The sequence below is a fragment of the Nestor notabilis genome, unplaced genomic scaffold, assembly GCF_000696875.1.
Source record: "Nestor notabilis isolate BGI_N333 unplaced genomic scaffold, ASM69687v1 scaffold11460, whole genome shotgun sequence".
Lineage (NCBI taxonomy): Eukaryota > Metazoa > Chordata > Aves > Psittaciformes > Psittacidae > Nestor > Nestor notabilis.
In genome coordinates, this window is record NW_009911596.1 from 42668 (window position 1) to 62284 (window position 19617).

The 19617-nt window shown below is 37.4% G+C and overlaps 1 protein-coding gene across 1 annotated transcript in view; it reads left to right on the plus strand.

Moving 5' to 3' along the window:
- The first annotated feature begins 375 nt into the window (after window positions 1–375).
- The window catches only part of CNOT2 (CCR4-NOT transcription complex, subunit 2), a 47520-nt gene continuing 28278 nt past the window's right edge, over window positions 376–19617 (plus strand). The window contains exons 1-2 of the mRNA XM_010015582.1: window positions 376–387; window positions 9010–9132. Coding sequence (XP_010013884.1) covers window positions 9022–9132 — 111 coding nt within the window. The 5' untranslated portion in view covers window positions 376–387; window positions 9010–9021. The remainder of the gene's footprint in view (window positions 388–9009; window positions 9133–19617) is intronic.

Below are 19617 nucleotides of genomic sequence, written 5' to 3' on the forward strand. Positions count from 1 at the left end.
ATTTCTTTTTTTGCCTCCATGAGCAATGCATAGAATTTGTCACATTCTATGTTTTTGAGAGAACAATTTGCATGTGCTTAGTATGATTTGGTTTTATGGGTTCAGTTCTCCAGTTACCTGATCCAGCTTTCGGACTGCACATACATCGTGTGAGTTCAGCCATATGTACAAGTTGCTGTAGCAGAATTCTGCTGAATGCAGAAATGGTGGTTTTAATAATTTGACTATTTCAGTGTTTAAAAAAATGCTGAATTCCTACTTCTTTTTCTGGGGACTGGAGGCAATGATAGGGTTTTGTTTCTGAAGAACACAGTTCAGTAGCTGATTTCCTAATCTTTTAAAGCTGGGCTTTACCATGGTATATTCTCTATTAAGGAACTCTCTAGAGTGCATCTGAGTACATCTAGAATTTCAAACTGAGTAAAGTGCCTTGTTATTTATTTTATAAAGAAAAGCCATGAGACAAAGCAACAAAAAGGCAAGCTCAGGCATGAAGCTGAAGATAAAATTCAAATAGATTAACTTGCTGAATTAGAGGATATCTTACTCTAACTTGTTATGAAAGAGTAATTCCTGAAATACAGGAAAACTTGTTTTGTCTACAGCAAAATACCCAAAAGCACTAATGCAGTGCACATGACAAACTGCAATGTTGTTCAGTTGCAAAATCAATTTTCCGTTAAAACTGCAAGAAGTTTTGAACCAGTGTGTTTCTGAATTATGTAATGGGATTAGTCAAAGTTTATCAATCAAGGCAAGGTAGGAAGTTGTCATTCCAATACCTTCCAATGGCCATTTGTCTTAAGGTTGAGCTGCAAAATAGTGGTTGAGAGAAACTCACAGAAAAAACTTTTAAGGAGCTGGGAGAAGTGCCACTGTAGTGATAGATTTATTATGAGAATATTTGAAGCAAATTTCATTATCTTTCCAGAATGGAGTTTTGGGTTGCTTGGTTTGGTTGGTCTTAGTTCTCATTTGTTTACAAACTTGACAGCTGAATTTCTCCTTCCTAAGACTGGCTCATTTCCGTATTAACTTTACTTTCATATTAAATACTAGTTTTCATAGACATGTTTACTGAAATAGTGACTAGAAATCCAAGTTTGCCTATCTTATGTGCTTCGTTGCTTGTTTGTTGGGTTTTATTTGTTTTCCCATGGTAGCACAGGTAGTTCAGAAGCTTGTTTGGTTTCTGAAATTCATTTTGGTTAAGTCTGGCTTCTGAGCATAACTGATTTCTTCTTTGATGGTGTTCCCAAAAGATAATCGGTAAATAAATGTGATATACAGATGGTATATACTTAGGCAGTAGTTGTCTTGATGGGTCATCAACTGAAACTTACTTTAAAAGTTACTTTTTGTTTACAAAGTGAACTAGTTTCCTTAAAAAAAATAAATGTTATGGCCGAGGAGTGTCTTAAGTTGGTAACAGGAGTATATCAGTACATCATTCATTTTGAGGGTTCTTCCTGTTGTTCACTACATGCATACCTAAAATAGCATTGAATTTAAGAGTATGAGCCAACATATTGTTACTGGCACAATTGTCACTTTCTAAAATGCAGTCATCTTTCTTGGTGAAACCTTAGAGTTGAAGGGCATTGTATAGCAAAGTGTATAGCATTTTCTAGTAGTAAGTCAGAAATGCTATGTTAAATCTAGAACTACTTAATCTTGAATGGGCTGCGAATACTACAAAAAACTGGAACTGCAAAGAGAGAAAGTGGGTAAATATAGTCATATTTTGGATAGCTTTTTGAAGGTGGTATATTGTTCTTCGTTTTGTTTCTTTTCCTATCTTATTAAGAAAATAATATTATCAGACAAGTGGTAGTTGTTCCTAATCAACAAAATTCTTAAACCATGTCTCTGACAGATAGTTCAGCTGCATGCTTTACAGATGTGTGTGGGTATGCATATGTGTGCAGTTAGTCAGGACTTGTGACTTGTTACATCTACAAAGGGACATGCTCCTGGTTCTCCTCAGGTGAGATCACTAAGTAAGGTGGAATGCATCTGGCACCTTCTTGGTTTCTCCCTATGGCTGCTCTGAATGGAGTGCTAGTTTCTCTGCTCTTCTGGTCACTTTTGCAGATCCCTTCTGCCTTTCTCATCTTTGAAGTGTCTTTCTCGTGTGTGTTTGGATTTTGTTGAATGGTGTGTCCGAAGATTGTTTCCTTAGCTGAGTACATCTCATTGATCAGACCCTTAAAAGCCATCCACACGGCTTAGTGCAAAGTGTCATATCCCCAACCACTGTGGGTTCCTCACATCTTCGAAATCTCATGCCTGTGGTTAGTAGGAATAGAACCTGCAGGAATTTGTCCCAGGATGGCATGGTGTCAATCATGTTATGAAGCCAAATGAAGCTTCTTCTAGTCTCAGTTTTCAAATTTAGCTTTAGTAATTTCACTGTTTATTTTAATGTAGGATCACTTCTCATATTCATTCAGGAGTGTTTTAAAATGTTCATTTCATAGTAGTTAAGGATAGTTAGAGGTTTAGAACAGTAGGCATGTAGATCTTGGTCAGGAGAATTTCTGTGGCTTAGTTGATGTTAGGGTCTGTACTTTCCTGACATAGTTTGCATGCAGCAGAGATTCATAGTTTACGTGTAGCTTTTGAAAGCATTGTTACACTATATAGGACACTTGAAAAATGATACCTTGTAGATGGCTGGTTTTGGGAATATGAGTGGGGGATAGTCTAAAATCATAACTGCATGTTCTTTTACTCCCTTCATGCTCAGAATTCTTGTCTGAACTTCCTGCTATGGGTCTCATCTCTCATACTTCCTTTCTGAGAGGAAAAACTGCAGTGTTCTAAGGACGCTGGTTATATCTTGAACTACTTTGAGACGTGACATAAGTCTGTAAATCAGGTAGTTTCTTTATGGCTGCTATTTCCTACAGTGCTCTGTAAAATAAGATTATTTAGAAAATAATCAATTTTATGAACCGTATGACACAGGTACTATCAGATTATTCTAAAGGCTATCCAACCTTCAAGTTCCTTGGCAGATTTGTTTCATATATTATGGTGGTCTTGATTTCAGTCTTCCATATTTCTGAGATTTAAACTTAAATAAGACTTAATTAAGTTAAAAGAATATAAAGTCAGTTGTTAAAGGTGGGCAAAACACCTATTATACTACTGTACTCTTAAAATGAATACAAATCTGTGCTGGTATTAACAAAAAAGAAATACAGTGAAATGTTCCATTTTCCATTATTATGTAATGTTGATACTCCAAAACTTTTGTTTGAAGGTCTACCATAGCGTAAGCATATAGTATACTGTTAGAGGTTATCACTCGCCTTAAAGAAGTGAAGTAACTGTGAATGTGAAAGGAAACAAGGGAACAAAGGATCTCAACTTCTAGTTTTGGTTTGGCTTTCATCCTGAAAATTAAATGTATCTATTTGTACCAGTGTACTTTTCATAGTGTTTTTTAATAGCTATAACTTATCACTAAAGGGTTGGGATTCAGGAGATCTTTTGCATCCGGCAAGCTGATAGTATGTATTCTATTGTATATCAGTTGCAGTTTGGGTCAAATACAAATTATCTTTGACACTGAGAAATAGTATCATACACAGTAGCAGTTTTTAATATAAATTGAATTTATGCTATCTTTTCCTAACTGATGGAATTCCAAATTCTATATTTTGACTTAAATTGCGGGCTGATGGGGTGGTTACCAGCATGTGACTTTTGATAGACAGTTATCTTTTGAGACACTTCTCACTGAAAGGCTCATTCAGAGTCAATTTTGTAGATATTTTGGGTATGTTACCTTATGTGAAAACATTGATTTGTAACAGAAGAGAATAAACAGAGTAAATTGTTAACTTTGCTTAGGAAGATGTAACAACAGCAGAACCCTCAGTATATAGATCCTCTGTAACATCAGACTGAGATTACAACTTCTACTTGCTCTCACGTAATGCTAGTGCGTATGTGAACAAATAGCCCTAGTCATTTGAGGAGCAGGAAAGGGAAGGTATTACTGAAATTCCTGAAGTGGTTTCTTTTTTTAACTGGTATTACTGTACATAGTTTTCAGCTCTCATAAAGATGATGAGTTTAGTCAGTTGTAAAGCAATGATCGATTTTTCTGCTCTATGCAAAACTTAAAATATCCATTCTCCGGGGAGATTTTTTAGTACCATCGTAGTTTAGAGTTGGCCATGTTAATGTCATGAGTTAGCTCTCCTTGGGCACTACCTGTAGTTATATTGAAAAACAGAAACATTTTTCATATTTTAATACTGTCATTTGCTTCAGGCTGTTAAACTAATTTAATATACAATCATAGTATCATTTTATAAGTGATTATAAAGGTGTTTTTTACAGCCTAAGATGGCAATATTTTTTAATCATTTTTCCTTACAAATTTGGTGTCAACACTGTATTTTCAGTTATTGCTAATAAACAAGTTTTTGTGTGCTGAAGTATACTACACTGCAGTGTTTCTTGCAATAACAATGATTTTTTTTTTAAGTCAGTATTGTTGGTTGTTGTGTGTTATGTGCTCAGTGAAAGGATAAAGGTCAGTGACCACAGCAAACTGCTTATTAGATGCTTGAAGTTCTTAATGTTTGTATGGTGCTTTTAGTTCTCCCTTAATGGTGGTTGTTAGAAAATGTTCCATGGAAGTATTTAAAGGTTTTGTCAGGTTTGTGACTGCATTTTGCTTGGTTAACATTAACTTGGAATTGTGGACAAATCTGATTTTTAAACATGATGTGCTTGGGCTTTGAAAGAAATGCTTGTGTTCAATCAGACTTGGGCATGGTTTATGGCAGCATGGCTGGTTAGTTCTCTGAACTCCATCCTAACATGCAGCTCCTTTTCCTTTCATTGCTCTGTTACCATGAATATTTTCTAATAATACTTGTACGGGGGTCTGTCAGTGGGAGTTGTAAGTGCTTTTGCAATATTATGTTAAAGAAATGCGCCATTTTTACACTTTTAATGAATGGTTACACTGCCGGTGTGCCGTGTGCATCAGAGGGCTGAGTTCCCACAGCAGAACAGGAAAAATAGTTACAGGATTAGGAGGAGAGGGATCTGTATGAAATTAGGCTGAGTAGACAGGAATTCTTTACTTAACAAAATTGCTGTGCTGGAGTACCACTTCTGTGAGACTATGTTGTCATAAGTGTGTGTGTGTATATATAGGTATATATGTATGAATGAGTGACTTAGCTGATTCACACCTTTCACCTCATCGGTCTAGACCTTGTGAAGGTACAAAACCTCAAGTCATTGTTACTTTCCGAAGGGTTTAAAATGTATTTGTAAGTACTGCATGAACTTTACTGTATTTACTTTTGCAGCCAGTTGGACACTGATCTATCAGTCTATGGAAAAGGAGCTGCAGTCTTTCTGTATGAGACTTCCTGGTGGCTTCATGTCCTAAGAAATAAACAGTGAAGTTCCATCTGCAGATCTGCCTGTTTGGCACAGCCCCAGTTATTCTCACATCTTCTTACACATAGTACTGCAGCAGTGTTTTTTAACTATCTGTGCATATGCTTGTAGCATGACTGACTACTCAAAATGTTGATGAATACTGATTGGAATAAGTTAATGTGGATGGGATGATGCCTACTGCTAACTTGGCAACTGTCTGACACTGTCATTGCGTAAACCTACTGTAATATAATAAAGACCTGCATGGGGATGGGTGCTCTGATGCAGAAGTTTACCAGCTGTTTACTGTCATTGGCGACTACTGTGAAGTAGGTAAATTGGCCGCTGGTGTTAGCCAGCTTGTTGAGAACAAGCAAGAAGCAAGCAGCTTGGCTACAGCAGCTGAAACTCCCAGTTCCTGCTTTTTCAGGTACTGGTCTTCAGTGACTGCCTCATTTTATCGTGCTGTAAGTTTTGTAACAGGGCTGGATAGCAGTGTGAGTTGCAACACTATGTTTCTCTGTTGTGATCTGTGCTGTGGTTCACCCTGAGAACAAGTAGCAGTTCTTTCTAGTGAAGTGAAATCCTGTTGGGGGGCAGGCAGCTGCCAGAATGCCCTCCAGTGTCTTTACCACTTCCCTCAGTGGGAGTGTGGACAGCTTGAGTGCTGCATGTGACTGCTTTGCTTGGCAGCATTGAATGACACAGAATAGTTTGCAAAAATGCTGCTGTGAAGAACTGTCAATCTCTGCAAAAAGTTTTTGAAGGTCTTCAGAGCAGTTTTGGGCACAGCGATGCAGCTGGGTGGCAGGAAGGACTCTTCCAGCCTTCCCCTTTTACCCCTGCAGCTGCAGCCTCCAGTGCACTGCTCTGCTCTGTGGACTTCATCAGCGCAGTCCTGTTAGGTATCATGTAGAAATATAGGTTGCGAATAAAAATATCAATATTGCATCTATCTAATTATTAAAATTTTTCTTCATTTCTTCTTTAATAACCACAGTCTTGTCAGACTCCCTATTAATATCAGTGTATTTCATAAGTCTGCAGGGCATAATCTTGATTAGGTTTTAGGCTGCTGTCCTTATACAATTATCAATACAGAAAATAATCTTTTAGACAGTGGAGAGTGTTTAAAATATCTTCCACCTTTTCAGTATGTAGGCTTCACATTTAGACAGATTAGCTTTCTTTCAGCAGCTTTAAACATACATGTTGAGACTGAAATCTCTGACTTTACCCCACTGACTTGGAAATCTTTATGGTACATGTGTAGCCAGCCATGTGCAAACCTTTGTGAAAATAAGATCTAAAGCTACAGGGTCAAAGACAGAATTGGTTTTCCTCTTATATAGTTCCTGTACTATAGCTGAGGGTTAGGTACTACATTAATTCAGTATGGTGTATGCTTCGGTGACTTGCTTTCTATCATGGTTAAATTTTGTTATTCTGATGATGTATCACAAGAGAAGGTTATAGAGAAAAAAAAATAAATCTCTTATTGCAGGTATTGTTAAGGGAGCACTAAAAAGTTCTTCAGGACTTGTGAGAAGCTGCCTTTTACCTTCTCAAGAGCAGTAGTGGGTTGAGACACTCCGTTTTTCCTCATTGCTTGAGATAGCTCTACCAAAGCATTTCACTATCCTTTTTACAGTGGTTAAAGGCAATTGCTCACCTCTCTGCACTTTACTCAGGCAGAGCAAAGGACAAGATAATCCCCTTAGCCTGTTAAATGCTCCATCCCATCTGGTAGGTGATAATTGCATTGTAAGGGGATTAGCACAGTGGGATATGCTTATAGTGTAATGAAAGCTTCACTACAAGTGTGAAAGTCAGCTGAATACATTGGAGTAGTTTGGGACCTTACACTTCCACGTTTTGTAAATACCATAAAATACAAGTTTCGTCTGGAGAAGGTGTGCGGTACCTTTACATGCTCTCACACATGTGTAACAGATTAGAACTTTGTTTTGAGACATCAGTAGTCTAAGTATCTGAAAGTCTAGTAGGACTAGTGGAATAGGCTTTTGTTTAGCTGAATGTTTTAGGGCAATTCTATGAATATAGCTGTATTAAATGCATCCCAAGTGTTGACTTCACTTTTACTCAAAACTCCTATGACTTTGAAATCATGGGGTTGTTACTAGTGTAGGACCATGCATTTTATTAAGTATTGCTTAGAAATCTTTGCCAGTAAAGGTGAAATTTGAATAAGCTACACTGTGAGGAATATCAGAGTAATTTTGTGTCAGTAGAGATATGAGGATTTCAAGCTGAAAGTAACTCTCCTTGCAGCCAACCAGAGTAAATGTTTTGAAATTTCAATTTCAAGCATGAGCCTAAGGTAGTGCAAAATGACTCTTTAAATGTGATCAATTTTTTTAAAAATTGTCCTTTTCTTTTGTTAAGTTTAGCTAATGCTGTCAGTAGTGAAGGTAATAAATCTTAGGGCTCAGAGCATTTCATAAGCTAACTGTAACTTAGCTTCCTTACCTTTCAAGATGCTAAAGATCCCTTTGAAGGTATGTTATGTGGGATGGTAGCTCAGGGTTCGTTACCATCTTTTTGGGTGCTCTCCCCCTGGTCTCCCTATATGGTACAAGAAACTGGGTGAGTTGCTCAGTGCTGACCAGTATGTGCCGTTTCACTGGTTTGAACATTAACTTCTTGGGTTAAAACAGGACTTGGTTAGCCCACACAGTGCTGTGACAGTGTTTCATAGCCAGGTAGATTGGAAACTTAGCAGAGGTGTCTGTATTTTTACATAAATAAGAGTCAGGTGTATAAATATGCACTGCATGTGGTAGATACTTGAGCAGTGTTGTATGACCTTGCTGTGGGATTAAATGTTCTAATGAATTAAGGTTCTGTGACCAGCTGCATGGTTGCTTTTTCTTTTGTTTCCAGGTCCTGACTTAGCAGCTCTGTCTGTGTCTGTGCCCTATGGGAGTAAGGGGAAAGTAAAATCTAGTGGGCTTTTATGGGCTGTCTGCAGTAACTTTCCCAGTCTGTGTTGAGGTCCTTGTGTGTGGTTAAGCTCTACCTCCTCTTACTTAATCATGACTCTGAGTGCACAGGGTCAAGTGGAAAGCTGTTTTCCAAAGTTGTGCTGATGAGACATGGAAGTGATTTCATAGATTATTTTTTTTTCTTCCCTTTTTAATTTTAGTTACTTCTTTTAAGGTAGATGAGCTCTAAAGAACATTCCTTAATTTTCTTCTTTTAGATTGAAAGTGTTTACCTGAGGAGGGGAAAAATGGATACATTTGCTCTTGACAGTCTGAATTTTGAATAAACCTGAGGGAAAGGTCATGGGATGCAAAAACCATCCAGCAAACTGACACCCCTCAAAAAAAAAATAAAGCATGCACCCTCTCCCACCTCAGTCCATTTGAAATACAAATTTCTGTCACATGAAAATCCCACTTGAAAGAACCATTGCCTTGGCAATATACAGAAAATATTATTTAAGAGGAATTTTCAAACGTTTAGGAACAGGTCTTTTTAACAACACTTATGTAAATTTAAAATATATACAGAGTATTTAGCAGACCAAATAAAATATGGTGTATAATCATTTTTCTTCTTATTTAGGTGACAAACAGCATGTTTGGTGCTTCAAGGAAGAAGTTTGTAGAGGGGGTTGATGGTGACTACCATGATGAGAACATGTACTACAGCCAATCATCGATGTTCCCACATCGGTCAGAAAAAGATGTAAGTTGAATAAGTTCATTTTTCCCTCTTTCGATAGTGAGTTATTTTCAAGTATATGAAATAAATACGAGGAGGGGCTTCATTTAGCTTGAAGCTGTGCATGGGTGGGAAGTGCTTTAGTTTTAGTGAGTTTATACATGAAAACTTTAGCTACCAGGGTTTATTTTTTCATCTATAAGAATTGCATTTGTTACTTAAATTGGGTTATTTGTTATATCATGTGTTTATACATTGTGTCTACAGTGTTTTTGTTGTTTGGCATTTTACATCTTCAACCATTTTTAGTTTCTGAAAATGCCTTGTGCAGCTTGTTTGACAGCTCAAATGTTCAGATGTTTTTCCCATTTGTAATGACAATAGGTTTGTAAAGTTAAAAACCAAGTCATTCTTAAATTTTTTTTCCCTTGGTAATGCATTATTGTACATTAGAACTGCAGTGGCATTACTGAAGCTCTGCTTATTATGAAAATAAATAAATTAGCCAGTAAAATATTTCACTTTTATATGGAGTAGCATGTAGAAATGTAGGGAAGACTGAAAGCGTGACTTGGAGTTCATAGCACTTGAAGGTCAGTATTGCCATCTCATGAGAGGCTTGTGTTTAATATGTGTAAGCAACACAAGATGTTGTTGCTTCAAGTCTGCCCTCATGACTCTCCAGCATTACAGTCATTTAATAGCAGATGAAAATATAGTCTTGATAGACCTTGACCTATGTAAACATAAACATTTCCTATAGACTCCCAGTTACCTAAATTTTAATCCAGATTTTCAAAGAGAAGGAAATAGTTTCAGAGTAGAAGGCTTTTAAAAACAAAACAAATGCTTAAATGCAGCTTTCCAGTTCAATTTCGTAAGCTATTTTGATGAGAAATTTCAGGTGAGCCAGCAAAAGATTAAAATGTACTAAAGTGTAAGGCAAATTAAATAGGCTCCCTTTGCTATTTATGTCCATTACAGATGCGTATGTACCACAGATGCACAAAGGCACAATAGAATATTTATGGTGTTGAACATACTTCCCTTTTTGTGAGCACTGAGAGGTGCTGCTAGCTCCCTCAAAACCAGTAGACACTATTTCTCCAAAGTGTTTCTTATCTAAAAGTGGGGATTTAGTATTTTTGATGCACCGAGGGTGAAATTGTGGTGTAGTAAGAAAGGTAAAGTGAGATGAATGCTGTACTGTACAGTGTATGCAGTGAAAGGTGATGCTTAGCACGTTGTTGACACAGTGAATGAGTGTTTTAGTTGCCTACTCTTTCTGTAGGCAATGTTGCAGAAGTGGATCTTAGAATGGGACTTCAAGAGAAGGAAGGTGGGTGTTCCAGACACCAGGAATGTCAAATGAGAAATCATGAAAGCTTGTGGGAGAAGTGGCCAAAACGGGGCATAGAAGCTCCTGTAGTTGGCAGAAGAGTGATGTCGTTCCAACGCGAAATGGAAGAGTGAATTTTTGCAAAAGTTTTTTAAAGTTGTATTTCCAAATCCTTTTAAGGGCTTTTTTTGTTGTTCCCTCCCTCCCCCCGCCCCCAGCCTTGTAGCTTCACTGTTGACCACTACAACTTTGAGTTAATGATAAGAAATCTTAAACCATTTTATGCTATTGTAATATGTTTTGAAAAGTTGATCAAAATAAATATGTGGTGGTGATATTCACATTATCTGCACACCTTTGATCACTCATGTATAGCTAAACGTATGTTCTGTATTACGTGTTTCTTCTAATATCTCATTTGGCTCACACTTGATAAGAAAGGTTGCAAAGGTGGTTGTATTCTTTTAGTTTCCAACCAGTTTGGACGCTTTGAAAACCTTTTCTAATTGAAAATAACCATGTTTTCAAACAGTCTTTCAACTGGAGTTCTACTAAAATATTGTTCTGTATTTGAGAACACAACAAATATAGTGTGTTGTTATTTGGATAATACGTAGCATTGACAAAAATAACTGCTCAGAATTTTCTCTGAGTAAGCTAATAAAGACTAATGTTCAAAATCTGGATCCAGTTTTATGAACGCCTGGGGGGAAAACATTCAGCATTCTAGATCTTGAAACACTTTGAATCTTTGTCTTCACATTTATATTGAAATGGAGTAGGTAAATGTGAGGATAAAATAAAGGTGGAAGATTTCAGGGAAAGGAGTAAATCACTTTTATATTCGGAAAACCCAACTGGTAATGAAAAGATTGAAAAATGGCATACATGATCTCTTTGTAAGCTTGCTGGAAAATGGCAGACTTCATGCCTTTTTTTAGTATTGTAGCATTATCTAAACAAAGCGCAGTTTTACTGCAATTTAAATTATTATTCTCCTTAATTTTCACTTTCTTGTACGTCTTTACTAATTCCTGTTAAAAATAATGTATTGCAGGTTTTAGCTACAAACTTGTAGAATATAGTTAAACGTTATTTTTTTCTCTAGTGTATTATATATACATATGCATCTTTAGTCCTTCATTTATGCTTGATTTACCCTCTAGAATTACTCAACCTGAAATACAGTGGTTCTGAGGGAAGCCCATTGTGAATGGCCTCCTTAAATACTGCTCTTCAGGAAGGGCTAAAGCTTGTTTAGTATATACCCTCATAAGGGACTAGGTGTTTTTGTATTTTTCACTTCGTTGAAGTTTTACTGATTCTGACCTTAAAAGTCACTATTTTCCAAGGAATTGTTGCTATACACGTGTATATATACTCCAAACAGAGGAACATACAGAATGGTGAAACCTTGCTAAAATTTAGAGTAAGGAATATTAATGCAAGCATATTTAGTATGAACTTCAGAGCCTATTTTTCACTTTATAGTAGAGTTTCTGTCCTTGTCTTCAAGTGGGATACAGCGGTGACTTGCACACAGTTTCTACCTGGGTTGGGAGCTTTTTAGTTTTCAACCTCATTTTAACACCAAAGGTGGAGGATTTAATTTTTTTTTTTTTTTCCAAATTATATTAGGAAATAATTCTTCCCTCACAAAGTGAAAAAAGAATTTAGAACCTATCCGAAAAAGATGTGGGGAAAAAAAATCAGGCCTTTTAATAAACAACTGTTATGGCACTTACCGATGTGGTATTCTTGTGACTTGTTGCTTTAGCTAATTTGGATTTTAAAAGAATTTCCTTTACACAAATGTGAAGTTAACTATGGCTGCTCAGGTCCTGTCCTAATATTAAAGGCTTTTTACAAGGCAAAAAAGTTGCAGCAAATAGTTAAGGATGTGTTATTTTTATTTCAGAGCCTTGGTGTAGCTAAAAACTAAAAGCTTCCTTTTAACTTCTCTTTTTTTTTTACTAGGGAATGCAGTTCTAGACAGTCAGGACTGATAATGGTAAATGAAATGGAAAAGTTGCATGTTACTCATGTGCACAAGTGCTTCCAAAAATGGATGCTGTTTGGGTCTGTTGTTTTAGGCACAAAATTATGGTTCGTTAGGTGAGAGTAGATCTTGCTCAAGCCATCTAATGCTTCCTTTTTACTAAATGAGTGGCTTTGCCTTGAGTCATCACAAACCTTGCTGTGCTAAGTAGGGAAGTGGAACAGAGTATATCCATGAATGCTCTCTATGAATTCTGCTGCACTTAGGGTCTGTGCATGATAACCAGGTCAATAATCCTTTGGCAAAGAAATGAGATATTTTATAGAACTTGCAGAAAATAGAACAGTGTAAGAAAATACTTTTAAGATTTGGCTTGAAACAAATGTGATCCGGTAACTTAAATTGACAACAAGATGCACAGTGTGCCCACAAAATAATTACAGAGCTTATTTGTGGCAAATTTCACTAATATTGAACTGTTTGTGCACTCAGCAAAATCATTTTGAGAGCAAGGCTACATGTATTTTTATTTGGATAGAGTGACAATGCTAGAAATTGGTATATCAGAGCCTTCAAATACTTTTGAATCTCCTGTCTTCAAATGAGGGAGGGGGGAATTACAATGAGCTTTGAGAAGAGATGGGACCTGTTCATTTTGAACTTATTTGATTTCTTGTGTATAAGAATGTAAGTGCTTTACAAGGTTTGACCAGTCTAGCCCAATCCACTGAAAATGCCTGCATGAGAGTAGAACATCAGGGCATCACCTGTTGTTCTGAACTGCAGTTCTAAATCTGACAGGAGACAGACATGCTTCTTAGTGAAGATCTGCCCAAATTATGAGGAAAGTTAGGAGACATTTTTCAATGAATGCTTTTTCCATTTTTGGGTCCAGTGCTTTGTTGCTCACTTTCTCTCTCAGTTGCTTAACAGATAAAAAAAATGTTCACTGTAACATAATAATGAATCTTTGATTTTCACTTCTAATGGGTTAGTTTGCTGAGCATATTCTCCTCTCTGAAAAATCTTACTGTTGTAACTGACCTGGACTTTCTCAGTTGAGACCTGATGTTCTTTTGCAGCTTAGTTCTTTCAAAATGGGTTTCTTGTGAAGTCAAATGTGTTTTAACAACTGCAACAAGTAAGATCTAGCCTGCAGATTAGATTTGGCTCGTTACAACCATTAATCTAGCTCCCTGGTGCTACGTTTCCTGGTGTAGGAGGTGATCAAATTTGGATATTGAGCACAGCGGAAAGGCTTATCGATTCTGAGAGCCTGGTTTCCAGAGGTTTCTTCCATCCTGATGTAGTAGAAGCATGTCTATGATGGATCAAAGTCAGGTGTTTGTCATGAGATAGTTGCATGAAGGCATCTATGGGTTTGTCTTGTAATGGACACAATGATGGTAATGCAATGAAGGGGTCCAAAGCTGTTAATTAAAGCATTTTGCTGTGAACTTCCATTAAAGTAGTTTATAGACCTTTACAAAACTCCTACTGTGTTTTGAAATACATGGCTTTACAAAGAGGTGGTACATTTACAGGAGATAAAACCGTGCAACAAGACTTTGCTTACTATGGAGATAGAGATCTTGCTAAGTTTGGGACTAAACTAAATGTGGAAGGGTTTAGTCAGTCTTATGGAGACAGCATTGGCTTTAGGGTTGCTTAATACCATGTTCTTGCAGCTGACTTATTTACTTTCTAATGCTATTTTTTTGGATTCCAAGGAAAACTGGAATATTGTTTCCTAAGGCATCTTGCTTGGCTTTTACCTTAGTCGTTGCATGAGAGTTTAGCTTAGTCATAATTTAACTTCAGATACTGCATCTGTAAGTATTTTAAGAATTCCCATGGAACCCTCTTGTATCAGGAGCAGTTGCAGCATTCACACTATTGCTGGCTGGTTGAATTGAACTACTTTACATTAAGGTAACTTGTCATAGTCTGAATAGTTTTCATCTTGATCCACTTATGGAGAGGGGAAAAAAAAAAAAGTAAGGCTTGTTTTCGGAAGAAAATAGGTAAATGTGGAGACTGGATTGAGAGCAGCCCTGAGAAGGATGTGGGAGTGTTGGTTGATGACATGCTCAACATGACCCAGCAGTGTGCACTTGCAGCCCAGAAAGCCAGCCATACACTGGGCTGCATCAAAAGCAGCGTGACCAGCAGTTCAAGGGAGGTGATTCTCCCCCTCTACTCTGCTCTCGTGACACCCCACCTGGAATACTGCATCTGGGCCCCACAACACAAGTGGGATGTGGAGCTGTTGGAGCAAGTCCAGAGCAGGCCACAGAGATGATCAGAGGCTGGAGCACCTCTCCTGTGAAGACAGGCTGAGAGAGTTGGGGTTGTTCAGCCTGGAGAAGAGAAGGCTTCAGGGAGACCTTAGAGCACCCTCCATGTACCTAAAGGGACCTACAAGAAATCCAGAGAGGGGCTTTTTACAAGGGCTTGGAGTGCCAGGACAAGGGGGAATGGCTTTAAGCTGGCAAATGGGAGATCGGATATTAGAAAACAATTCACTAGAAGGGTAGTGAGACACTGTCACAAGTTGCCCAGAGAAGCTGTGGCTGCCCCATTCAGGTCAGGTTGTAGGCTTTGAGCAACCTGCTCTAGTGGAAGGTGTCAGGGGTTTGGAACTAGATCTATAAGGTCCCTTCCAGCACAAACCAGTCTGTGATTCTAATGTCTTTAATTATAAATGGCAAATGAATACTTTCATATGCATTTCTTTGCATGTAAACATACTTGTAGATTTGACTGAATAGTGGGTTGGTTTGCCCTGCTTGCTTTGTGAAACACATGTCTTAAGCTTTTTTCTTTGAAGTGTGAGTTGCAAAGCAAGAGTTGCTTTTTACCTTTCCAGAGTGTGATTAAACATTCTTTGCATCTTTCAGTGAGTACATAATATAGGTTTGGTTTTTTGGGTGGGTGTTTTTTTTTTTTTTTTTTGTTTTTGTTTTTTTTTTAAGAAAACAAAACCAAACTTTAAATTAATGAAAATTGCAATGCCATTAATGACAACAGTTGGAAGCACTTGCAAGGGATGAGATTAGAAACGAATTGAGGGAGTTTTTTTGTGTTCATGCAGTATACACGTTCAGAGCCTGTTGTCATTCTACCTGTAGCTTGTGTTTTCATAATAAAGTGTGAAGAAAGAACAAAAAGTTTAGAATGTGAAATGCAGCCGTTTACTTTGTCGTCCATAAGTTTGTGCCTGGATGGGTTTATTGAATAAAACAATACATGATAAATTAAATTTACTTAGGAAAAATGGGGTTTTTATATTCTGTCACACAATTTGCAAAAAATATATATCTGAGTTAGTTATTTCACATCACTTACTTTCGGAAATTAATTTTACTGTTGATGACTGTAGTATGTAATATGATTGAGTTTGTATTTGGATTAATTTTTTTTTAATAGAAGAACTAAATGACTCTGGTAGATGTTGTTTCTGTACTTCATCTAAAAGCTATATTTTACCGCATCTCCATTTAAATCAACAAAATATAACAGCTTTTGTGTGTCAGCTTTAGCATTTGAAGTGGTTCTTTGGACCAGATTAATTCCATACATAAAATCATCTGCCTTTTCTAGAAGGGAGAGGTTATGGTTACTTACACAGTAACTCAGTTCACTGAACATGCTTTATTGTAACATCGGTGGCTTGTGTGCTCAGTGGGTTGGTGGCTTTGGTTGTTTCATTTTGGGATGTTTTCTTGGGGGTTGATTCTAGTTTTTTCACATGCAACTGGTTATTTAATTGAAATATTTGCTTTATTGTCCTAGTTCTTGATTGCTTCTAACATTCTTTTGTGACTACTTTCAATGAGTTTTCAGTAATCTTTTGGCTTTTTAATACACTGTGCCATCAAGCTGAATGCATCTGCACAGGGAGAATTTGTTGGTTTTAGAGTTTTACTTTAATAGCGATGTTAACCTTATGTTAATAGTGTCATTCAGTGGCAACATCTTGCCTTTTAAGATCTTGAGATACTGCCGCCAACAATAATGCATTTCTACCTCCTTATGCTTCCTAAGTGCAACTGGTGGCAGACCACCACAACCACAATGATGAAATCTGAAAGATTGAATAAGATTTCATTTATTTTTCAGTATTGTGTTTGGATTTATATTTCATAAATTATTTATATCAAAACCAATTTTCCCTTGCAAATAATATGGCTTTCAAGTGTCTCCACTGATCTCTGATTTTGAGATTTGGAAATATTTTCTTGTAACATGGGAATTTTGTGAGCACCATATTAAAAGGTAGTTTTTCATCCAAAGAAGGACTAATAATACTACTAAAAACCTGCCAATGTAAAGAAAAATCTGTGTGGTTTTTCTGTCTGTTATTTGTTAGCTTGATTTATTATTATTTTTTACCTCAGTGTAACACTTTCTTTTTTTGAGGTTATGGGTCAGCTGTTTTGTTATTAAATAATGCAGCACAGATGGCAGATACCAGAAATAAAGCAGTGCAAATACAAAATGATGCTGATGTTTGCACCTGTGGGAAACCCATCCTTTATTGGGCCAGATATTACTCACAGACTTACTTGCTTATTCTAACACAATTTGCTTTTAGGAGTTGACTTTGTAGCGCTGGATTGATGTATTTGCACTTCAGCTTGCCTTGCATTTAAGGAAGTAGCTTTAGGCTATAACTGCGTAATAGAACAGCCTTGGCAGAAGTGTTGCTTTACTGAGATTTCTTGGTGCCACCATGCCGAGGTGTGCTAGCACAGCAGTTACAGTGATAGGCAGCTGTCCCTGCCGTAAGCTGGGGCTTTGCTTGGGAGAGGCAGGATGCTGCAGTGCAGGGGGAGGCAGGAATCCTGTCAGCCAGCTCTGCTGCTGCTGTGTCTCCTCCCACCACCTCCCTCTGCTTGCAGGGAGGCTACAGCCTGTGTTTGCCAGTCTCAGAGGGCTGTAAACTGCAGCAGTTTTTCACAGTTTAAGCAATTGCTGCTGCTGTTTCTTTGAGATTGTTGTCGCTCTTATATGAACTTATTTCAGTAAAACCCATCAAGAGTTAATAAAAGGAGTTACAGTAAAATCTCATTCATCACTACGCATAGGAAATTGCCTGATAGCTCATTGCAGCTGACTGATTTTTGGTGTGGACCAGTCCAGAAGAATTGGGCCATCTGCTTGGATCATCAGTTGGTTTGAGTTTAGATGCAGAATCTTGCATGATCAGAACTCTTTGAGACTTGTGAGTAAAATGATGTTCACATCTTAGTTGACTGTCATCCACTCAGTCCTTCAGTCTGCTAACACTGAGTGTTGGTCCTTCCATACACTAGCAGAATGAAGTGCATCCTTCTTGTTACAAGGCCTTGCTCAGTTGTCTCCTTGCCCCTGTGGGAGGTGGAAGTCTCAGGCCTCCTCTGTCTCCTAACCGCACATACAGGGAAAGCCAACTGGAACACGCTGTCTAGTTCAGGCATACAGGGCTACAACAGAAGCAGAAATCCCATGTTATTTCACAACTGGGTTTTGTAGCTGTTAACCACTGGCAAATTGATTTAAACCTAAATGCCAAAGTTTGAAGAGTGGAGGGGATTTTGTATGTGTGCAGCAAAAGCTATAGGTGTCTTTGTTTAATGATTTCCTTGACTTGATCGAAGATTATTAGTCACTGGTTTTAAAAAGTTGGTATTGTACACATACTGCTAGAATGTGCTGTTCGCTGACGTGATTTCAGTCATTTGGTTCATTTTGTTTTTCAAAGGTTGCTACAGGTGTAATTCTGGGCATTTTTTTCCTAAAATAATAATCTTACCAGTAGCAAGAGGCTTTAGTCACCCTACGGTTAGACTGGTTTAGCTTTTATTCAGGTTATCATGACCTTTGGCTGTTGTAGACTAAAAGAAATTCAAGAGCGACTTCCAGCTACTGTTGCAGGTACAGCTCCTGGAGAGCTGTTATGTTCTGTATGTTGTGTGGCTAGTAGTCCAGTCAGATAAAATAATGACTGCAGAATGCCTGAATGAATGTTTTTAATACTACTGATAGTACGTGTCTTGAATCGTCATTGCCTCGGGTAGACCAAGTTCGAGTAGACTATAATAGTGACTCAGACTTTGTGAATGCCACTAAAGGTCCTGGTAGGATAGGTTAAGGTTTTGGCTAATTTAGTTGTTTTGTTGTTAATTACATAGAAATAATAAGAAAAGAAGACAAAATTTCAAACTGCCCCTTACTTGGCTGTGACACAAAAAAGTGTTTACAACTGGGGAGCGTTTTTGCATATTACAAAATAAACTAGAGTGAGAACAAGTGAGATACCCATACAGCATATTCCTTCTCCATGAGATTTGAGAAGTGCTGCATTTAATCAGCCTGGAACAAATCCACAGAAATTTTTATTTATCTTGTGAGTTGTTATCTTTTGTGTTCTAAGTATGTTTTGACTTTAACACTGTTCTTTAGACTTACTGAATATAATACTGGGCCTTTATTATGGTTTTCAGTAAAGGTTTCTCTACAAGTCACTTTGCAATTAACTTTTAATGTGAAAGCAAATGGCACAGTATATGTGACCTACTTTGCAATATTTCAAAAGAAAATCCAGTATCTAGTAAGCAGTGTTCATTAACTATTATTTGCCTGTCCTTTTTTTTAACTGAATATAAAAATCAAGTAGTACTCAGTGTAGAAGAGGTGGGATTCTTTTTCATCTCTTTCAAGTAATCTAGTACCTCTTAGGTCTGGAATATTTTTTTATTTTTTTAATCCAAGTTGACATTATAAACAGAAGGTTTAAGGCTGAGGTTCGTACCATCTTCTGCTGATCACATCACATACCATCACAGCAATTTCTGAATGCCCTGAGCAGCTGGTCTTATGGGATCTTCTTTTTGTCTTAACATTTTTGCTTACCTGTCCCAGAGCTAGAAGTACTTTCTCACTGTTGGTACTATCTCAGTGTCTTGTTGGTTTGGGTTTGTTTTTTATTTCTGAAGGTGTCTGAGAACTTTCTCTTTCTTTTTTTTTCCATGCAATTACAATTTTCCAAACCTTGCAGCATGCTCTGGGGTTTTCCAACTTGTTGAATGTTTTCTACTGTATCAGCTTGTTTTATCAATGTTTAACAAACATTAGCTTGTTACTTGGGTGGGGAGTGTGCTTTTGAAGTCTGTCTCCCAAGTGTCCC